This window comes from Callorhinus ursinus, unplaced genomic scaffold (genome assembly GCF_003265705.2).
Source record: "Callorhinus ursinus isolate GAN/ISIS: 27379988/994484 unplaced genomic scaffold, GSC_fseal_2.0 scaffold3, whole genome shotgun sequence".
In the NCBI taxonomy this organism is placed as follows: domain Eukaryota; kingdom Metazoa; phylum Chordata; class Mammalia; order Carnivora; family Otariidae; genus Callorhinus; species Callorhinus ursinus.
In genome coordinates, this window is record NW_027397065.1 from 54245519 (window position 1) to 54254783 (window position 9265).

At 40.4% G+C, this 9265-nt stretch overlaps 1 protein-coding gene across 1 annotated transcript in view; it reads right to left on the reverse strand.

The window, feature by feature from the left end:
- The window catches only part of NDUFS4 (NADH:ubiquinone oxidoreductase subunit S4), a 111534-nt gene extending 108807 nt beyond the window's left edge, over nt 1–2727 (reverse strand). Inside the window, exon 1 of the mRNA XM_025867291.2 lies at nt 2580–2727. Coding sequence (XP_025723076.1) covers nt 2580–2677 — 98 coding nt within the window. The 5' untranslated portion in view covers nt 2678–2727. The remainder of the gene's footprint in view (nt 1–2579) is intronic.
- Nucleotides 2728–9265: the final 6538 nt, after the last annotated feature.

Here is a 9265-nt window from a genome sequence, read left to right on the forward strand (position 1 = left end):
TTCACCTTTATGTATGTTGTTGGGTTTTTTGGTTTGCTCTTGTTTTTTACTGATATACTATAGTTAATTTCATACAAGCTAATGTAACTGCATCTTTCCTTCTACGGATCTTTCTTCAATATTTGTTCACTACTCCCCTTCTTACCAACTGCCTGATTTTACTCTCCCTCATTTTATTCAAGTGATCTGAAATGTTACATTATTTACAAATGTTTTACAAGCATTACAATAAAATGAATTTTAGATTTAGATTATCCAATTAATTGGTTCTCTTTCCACCTACAAACTTTCAGATCCTCATTACCTCCCAATCATAATGGAAAGAGAAAATTTATGGCTGAAAAGCCAATACTATGTAAAAGAGAAGGGCTATAAATTTGCCTCAAGGTGAGTTGACCATAAGCTCTTCGGGTAAAAAAAGTGTTACAGAAAACAAACAGGGGCACTTGACTGGCTTAGTCAGTAGAGCATGTGACTCTCGATCTCAGGATTGTGAGTTCAACCCCTTACTGGGTGTAGAGGTTACTTAAAAATAAAATCTTCAGGGGGTGGCGAAGTTGGTTAAGTGTCTGACTCTGCCGTTCTGGCTCAGGTCGTGATCTCAGTAGTGATGGCAGGGCAGGATCGTGGGGCCAAGCCCCCCACGGGCTCCACGCCAAGACTCTTCCTCCCTCTCACTCTGCCCCTCCCCTCTCTAAAATAAATAAATAAATCTTTTTTTTTAATTAAAAAATAGTATCTTTTTCAAAAAGGCAAATAAAGGGGCACCTGGGTGGCTCAGCCGTTAGGCGTCTGCCTTCAGCTCGGGTCATGATCCCAGCGTCCTGGGATGGAGCCCGGAATCGAGCTCCCTCCTCAGTGGGAGGCCTGCTTCTCCCTCTCCCACGCCCCCTGCTTGTGTTCCTGCTCTCGCTCTCTCTCTGTCAAATAAATAAAATCTTTAAAAAAAAAAAAGGTCAAGTAAATGTGTCGTTTGACTTGTTTAAAATTTGTTTTCCTTGGCAAAGTTTTTTAATGTGTGAAACAAAGGTCACCCTTTATGATGTAATGTTTTATTTTCAAATCTCTTCAAACACATTTGCAAGCAGAAACTCTTCAAATTTGCTTAAGTAGTACTAATTATCATCAGTTTCCAAAATCCAGTATCTTACTTCAACTACAACAATAGCTGACAAAATGGCTGTGACTTAAGCTTAAATATACAGTCATATCTTAATTAGCCATGCACCAGTGGACCCTTCAAATTTGTTTTGAGTTCTAGGGCTACTATGAATACATTACTTGGGAATGCAAAATTAATCTCCATAATGTCTAGAACAAGAATTAACCTGATCACCTCTCTTACAGCATAAGTCAATCAGTGGGGCATTTTACTTAAAGAAGCACTTTCCATTCAAGTTCCCCATATGTAAAATAGTTAACAACAAACTTGTTTACATTTCCCCAATCTTAGCATCGTTATTTTTCAAGACCCGTACATTATGTATATATCCACTATTGCCTTCGAAGCTTTTCATAAGCCACTGACCCAACCCAGAACATCCTCTTCTCCCCACCCCTCAACACCCACTATTTAAAACCTTACTAAAACTTACCTCTAAAAATCCTTTCTAATTAACTATAGTTCTAACTTTCTGCATTCCCTCTATATTTTAATATAACACTAAATGAATTAGCATTTGACTAGACCAATTTTTAACCACCCCCATCTGTCCATACAGTCATTCCATGTTACTCTAAGCACTTAGTGTAGTCTCCAGAGCATGCATAAAGATATTCAATATATGCCCTGGTTTCTAATAAAAAGCGAAAATAGCGATAAAACATAATTATTCACAGATAAAAATACTAGTGTGTATGTTGTGTCAGTAACAAAGTCAGGAAAATTCGGAAAAACAGGGAAATCGAAAGTTAATGCAGTCGGAAAAAATCACTATCACAAAAACGCTTCAAAGCAGAACAATAACAGCAACAATTTCTGAATTATTGTGACGCTTTAATAAAATTCTGGATAGGAAACTTGCCGACATTACCACCAGCCTTTTAAAAATTACCTTCCAGTATTACTCAAAGTGATATGTTCACTAACAATGAATTCCAACCAAGCAGTCTGATGAATAAAACAATCTTTCTGTACAGAAACCCACCACTTAAAGCCGTGTTAAGGGACAGAGGGATTTAACATTCCAACAAGGACTGGGAGTGATGGACAAACAGGTGAAAAATGGAGGAGTTCGGAAAGTGGGGAGAAAAATCAGACTCCTCCCCTTCTTTGGGGGCTAGAGCTCGGCTCGCAGACCCGGAGACAACCCCACCCCACGGACCCTCTCTCACAGCAACAGTCCAAAAGCTTCCAAGAAACCATACGTCCTCCTTCCCCATCCCGGCATTCACGCCCCCACTCGCCTGGCCAGCGCCCCTGAATCGCAGCTAGTCCCAAATCCGCCTGCCCTCTCTGGAGGAAGGGGTCAGCAGAGAAAGCTTTCCCCGAGGCCTTCTCCGGGACCCAGCCAGCAGAGACCTCCGCAAAAGTGGAGAGACCCCAGAAGCTTGAAGAAGAAGCCTGACAATCCTGTTACCTGATAGGAACCCTGGAAACGGAAATGGCAGCTACAGCCACTGCTCTTTTCCCCCACAACATTTGCCTCAGCGCCTCTGACATTGAGACCGCCGCCATCTTGCTTCAGGCAAACGCCAGGACGGATCCCCGGAAGGGACAAACTTCCTTCGTTCTCAAGGCTCTGTAACCAGAGTATAATACAGTGGGCTTTTGTTTACTTCATTTTTGTTTGGCGTTTAGAAGAGGTGAAAGGTTTGATTGACAGATAAGAAGGAAAATGAATGGAAGAAAATGCAGCAGAGTATTAAGTGTTAATATTACCTCCATAAATTGTAATCTTTGTTTGTTGTTAGGACTGGTTATTTCATGAAAAGACACCCCCACCCCAAAAGAAAAAAAAAACTGGAAAATTTAAACACCTGCAACTCATAATTTTTTCAAAGGACTGAGTATATTTAGGGCCGAGCCCACCGGAAGAGCCATAGGGCTCTCTGGGTTTTTTAGAACCTAAAGTAGTACTTTTCCAAAGTGTTGCCAGATTCAGTACATAAGCCCTCAGGAAAGGACTGTATTCAGTTTGATGTTCTCTAGTTGTAACGATCATATTTTCCAGTTTGGACACATGGCCTGGAAAAGGGTTATTTTTTTGACATGTGGATTTCAATGAAAAACTAATGGAACACAATATTTGATATCCTTGTCTTCCCAGTAGATTCTGAACTTGCAATCATAATCTAAATACCAAGAATGTTATTAATGCTTCATACATATAAAACAAAAATTGTCTTCTGAGACCAGTGTTGGAAACATCTTTGTATTGTGGGCTACTTACCTTAAAAACGATTAACTGTGAATTATTTAAAATAAAAAGGTTAGTTGGGATGCTTGGGTGGATCAGTCTGTTAAGCATCTGCCTTAGGCTCAGGTCAGATCTTAGGGTCCTGGGATCAAGCCCCACTTTGGGCTCCTTGCTCAGCCGGGAATCTACTCCTCCCTCTTCCTCTGCCTCCGACCCCAACCACTGGCACTCACGCCTGTGCTCTCTCTCTCTCTCAAATAAATAAAATATTTTTTTTAAAAAAAAGTTTGTTAAAGAAAAAAAATCATAAGAGAAATGTACATGTACTATATTTATTGGGAAAAAACAATCCATATATGAGTGGACTTGCATAGTTCAAACCCATGTTGTTCAAGGTTCAACAGTACTGTTTCCATTCTTATAATTTTGACATTTCAAGAATGTTACCTAAATTGACTCATGCAGTGTATGATTTTTTGAGATTGGCTTCTTACACTCAGCATAATGCCCTTGAGAACCGTTCAAGTTAACGCGTGTATCAACAGTGCATTCCTTTTTATTGCTGAGTAGCATTCCTAGTGTATTAGGATCCTCCAGAAAAGCAAAGCCAACAAGATACACGTATGGACGTACCTATTTGTTTAACCATTCACCTACTACAAAATGTTTTGGTTGTTTCCCGTTTTTGGCTATTACAAATAAAACTGCTATGAACAGTCGTGGGTTTGTGTGTGTGTGTGTGTGTGTGTGTAGACATAAATTTTCATTTCTCTGGGATGTGTTCAAAAGCACAATGTGATATATGTATGTTTGTTTTTAAAGAAACTGCTTAACTATTTTTCAAAGTAGCTATACCGTCTTACATTCCTACCACCAATATATGAGATACAGTTTCTCCTTATCCTCACCAGCAGTTGCTATTTCACTATTTTTGATTTTAGCTCAATCAACATTAATAATAGATGTGTCATGATAACTCATCATGGCCTTAATTTACATTCCCCTAATGGCTAATAATATCAAATATCTTTTCATGTGCTTATTTGCCATCTGTATATTCTATGTAGTTAAATATCTCATGTCTTTTGCTCATTGTCTAATTGCATTGTTTTTTACTGTTACATTTTGAGAGGTCTTTATATATCCCAGATATGAGTCCTTTATCAGATACGTGGTTCGCAAATATTTTCTCCTATCTGTAGCTTGTCTTTTCATCCTCTTAACAGGGTCTGTTGCTCAGTAAATGTATTAAATTTTGATGACATCTAGATTGGTCATTTTTGAGTTAATAGATTGTACTTCTAGTGTCATATCCAAGTACTATTCACCAATCCTATGTCCTAAACATTTTCACCTATGTTTACTTCTAAAGTATTTTTAGCGTTACCTTTTACAGTTAAGTCTAAGGTCTTTTTTGAGTTAAGTTTTTAGTTAATAAGGTGTGAGGTTTATATCAAGATTAAATTTTTTATCTATGGATATCCAGTTGCCTCAGCACTCTATATAAAAAGACTATCTTTCGGGCGCCTTGGTGGCTCAGTTGGTTAAGCGACTGACTTCAGCTCAGGTCATGATCCTGGAGTCCCGCATCAGGCTCCCTGCTCAGCAGGGAGTCTGCTTCTCCCTCGGACCCTCCCCCCTTCTCATGCTCTCTCTCTCATTCTCTCTCTCAAATAAATAAAAAATAAAAAGACTATCTTTCTTCCGTTGAATTGCTTTTGTACCTTTATCAAAAAATCAATTTGGCCATACTATTTCTGGGTTCTCTATTTCAGAGGGAATTTTAAGTCCTAGGGTAGTATTGATGTTGGGTTAAATTTTAATAAAGGTTTTTGGGGTTTTTTTAATATTTTATTTATTTCAGGGCACCTGGATGGCTCGGTTGGTTAAGCGGCTGCCTTCAGCTCAGGTCATGATCCCAGAGCCCCAGGCTCGAGCCCCACATTGGGCTCCCTGCTCAGCGGGGAGTCTGCTTCTCCCTTTGACCCTCCCCCCTCTTGTGCTCTCTCACCCTCTCTCTCTCAAATAAATGAATAAAATCTTTTTAAAAAAAGATTTTTTAAAAAAGATTTTATTTATTTCAGAGAGAGAGATAGTGAGAGCACAAGCAGGGAGGAGAGAGAGAGAGGCAGGCTCCCTACCAGCAGAGAACCCGATATAGGGCTCCATCCCAGGACCCTGAGATCATGACCTGAGCCGAAGGCAGATGCTTAACGGACTGAGTCACCCAGGGGCCCCTGGTATTTTATTTTTTAAGGAGTAACTTATGATCTGTCCCACTGTTCATCAGGTCAACTTACTGGAGCCTTGTTCCTGGTCCCATCGACCAAAACTCAACCTCTCCACCTACCACCTATTCTAGTCCCTCCTTTTTGTGAATTTGGAATCCAGAGGGAAGACTTCACTGGTCTGTTTCCCTTTCTACACAGCCTTTGATCCCAAATCAGAATTTGGGTATTGCTAACAATACACTCCCGTAGAATATCTGGGTCTCTTGACCTTCTGCTGGGTTCCCTCAGCTGTCCATAGCTGAAGTCCTTGCTGACCTCACATATAGGATATAGGCCCAAGAATAGAACAGAAATAACTTGCTATGTGCATTTATTTATTTAATTTTTTTACAATTTCACCTAACTATAGACTCTATCACTGAGCTTAATAAAATGTCTAGGTCTAAATACCAGTTTGATATTTCAATAGGAGTATTAAAATTGACTTTACTGGGGCGCCTGGGTGGCTCAGTCGTTAGGCGTCTGCCTTCAGCTCAAGTCATGATCCCAGGGTCCTGGGATTGAGCTCCGCATCAGGCTCCCTGCTTAGTGGGAGGCCTCCTTCTCCCTCTCCCACTCCCCCTGCTTATGTTCCCTCTCTCACTGTGTCTCTCTCTGTCTAATAAATAAATAAAATCTTTAATAAAATAAAATAAAATAAAATAAAATAAAATAAAATAAAATAAAATTGACTTTACTTTTTGCTTGCATTTCATGTATGGTGACCAAAATCCTTCTGAGCAGCTCATCATTGCTAACAAAAACAGCAATTTTTTTTTAAGATTTTATTATTTATTTGAGAGAGAGAGAGAGCACTCACACAAGCAGGGAGAGGGGCAGCGGGAGAGAGAGAAGCAGACCCCCCACCGAGCAGGGAGCCCAACTCAGGGCTTGATCCGACCCCAGGATCACGACCTAAGCAGAAGGCAGACGCTTAACAGACTGAGTCCCCTGGCTGCCCCAACAAAACGGCAATCTAAGACACTTGTTTTACTACTAATTAGTACTCACTATCTAACTTTATCTGACTCCTCAGTAGTTTGGCATAGCTTTTAATTCATTGAGTATTTTTTTTTAATTCACTGAGTATCTTTAATCTCATTTCCCAAATGATATTCTGGGGAACACTACTTGTGAGAGACATTAACAGGTGCTCCTAAAAATTGCTTCCATATTACTAATATTCTAGACTTGGATATTTGCAATATCCTTGGAGTACTTTTTTTGTCCAGTTCTATTGAGATGTAATTGACATATAACATTTTGTAAATTCAAGGTGTAAAACATGAAGATTTTATGTATGCACATATTGCAAAATGAGTACCACAATAAGGTTAGTTAACACATCCATCACCTCACATGGCATGGCTACCTTTGTGTGTATGTGTGTGTGGTGAGGATTTTTAAGATGTACTCTCAGCAACTTTCAAGTATACAATGCAGCAGTATTGTTAACGATAGTCAACATGCTATAAATTAGATCCCCAGAACTTATTTATATTATATCTGGAAGTTTTTACCCTTTGACTACCTTCACCCATTCCCTCCCCCAACTTCTCCCCACTTCTAATACCCCCACCTCACCCCTGGAAACCACCTCTCTATTCTGTTTCTATGAGTTCAGTTTTTTAGATTCCACATATAAGTTAATAAGGCAGTTGTCCTTTTCTGTCTGACTTATTTCATTTAGCATAATGTCCTCCGGTTTCATCCATTTTGTCACAAATGGTAGGATTTCCAACTTTTTAGTATCTGAATAATATTCTTATATATGTATGTGTGTGTGTGTATATATACCACATTTTCTTTCCTTTTTTTAAAGATTTTTTTTTAATTTATTTATTTGACAGGGAGAGACACAGCTAGAGAGGGAACACAAGCAGGGGGAGTGGGAGAGGGAGAAGCAGGCTTCCCGCTGAGCAAGGAGCCTGATGCGGGGCTCGATCCCAGGACCCCGGGATCATGACCCGAGCCGAAGGCAGCCGCTTTAATGACTGAGCCACCCAGGCGCCCCTATACCACATCTTCTTGATCTACTCATCTGTCGGTGAACCCTTAGGTTGTCCTCATGTCTTGGCTATGGGAAATAATCCTGCAGAGCACATGAGGATACAGATATCTCTCAAAGACAATGATTTCATTTACTTCAGATATATGCCCACAAGCAGAATTTCTGAATCATATGGTAACCTTGAAGGCATTCTTTTTTTTTTTAAGTCATGATCCCCTTTATTTATTTATTTTAAAATAAGCTCTAGGGGCCCCTGGGTGGCTGAGTCAGTTAAGCATCTGCCTTCAGCTCAGATCATGATCCCAGTGTCCTGGGATCAATCCCACAGAAGCCCACTTCTCCCTCTGCCATTCCCCCTGCTTGCGCTTTCTCTCTCTCTCTCTGTCTCTCTCTGTCAAATAAATAAATAAAATCTTAATAAATAAATAAATAAAAGTTAGCTCAGGGCGCCTGGGTGGCTCACTTGGTTAAGCAGCTGCCTTCGGCTCAGGTCATGATCCCAGGGTCCTGGGATCGAGCCCCGCATCGGACTCCCTGCTCGGCGGGAAGCCTGCTTCTCCCTTTCCCACTCCCCCTGCTTGCGTTCCCTCTCTCGCTGAGTCTCTCTATCAAATAAATAAATAAAAATCTTTAAAAATTTTTTTAAAAAAGTAAGCTCTATGCCAACTCTTGGCTTGAGCTCACAACCCTGAGTTCAAGAGTCTGTGACCTCATTTCCTACTACTGTGGCTTTACTCATTGCATTCTAGACCCACCGGATGCTTCGATATTCCTGGAACATGCCAGGCCCACTTGTGCTTGCTTTTCCCTGTGTCTGGAATACGCCTCTGTCTCTCCCTCTGTCTGTCTGTCTCTCTCTCTCTCTCACCTCCTTCAGGTCTTTGCTCACATGTTACCTTATCAGTCAGGTCCTCCCTGACTACTTAATCTAAAATTTTGGACCTAGCCCCTATACATCTTCCTTGCTTTATTTTTCATCCTTAGCACTTTTGTAAGTTTTTGTACTTTATGAACTTTCTTTGATAAATATGAATTATAAGGGGGAAAAAATCCCCCAGTAAATAAGGCCAATCTCCCTTCAGCTATGGACAGAAACTTTTCTTTGTTTTCACAGAAATGCTTCCAGGAACAATTGTTCTAATTCTGCCATAAATATTGATCAAATTAAGTAATTTTTATTTAACTTACAAAAATTAGTAAACTGTGTAATTTTTTTTAGATTTATTTATTTATTTATTCATGAGAGACAGAGAGAGAGAGACGTAGAGGCAGAGGGAGAAGCAGGCTCCCTGCAGAGCAGGGAGCCCAATGCGGGGCTCAATCCCAGGACCCTGGGATCATGACCTGAGCCGAAGGCAGATGCTTAACCTACTGAGCCACCCAGGCATCCCTAAATTGTGTAATTGTTAATATTATTTCTACCTGAAGATTTGCATTGGGTTCCTACCAGGTTACCACATTCATTCTGGTTTCCAATTTACACTCCCCCCGGAAATGAACACATGATCATCTCACCTGTGAGAATCCCTCCAATGGCTTACCATTGCCCTTAGAATAAAATCTCTTCTCCTAACCTGACAGGCTCCACATGGTTTCTGCCCCACCTTCCTCTCTAGACCACTGAC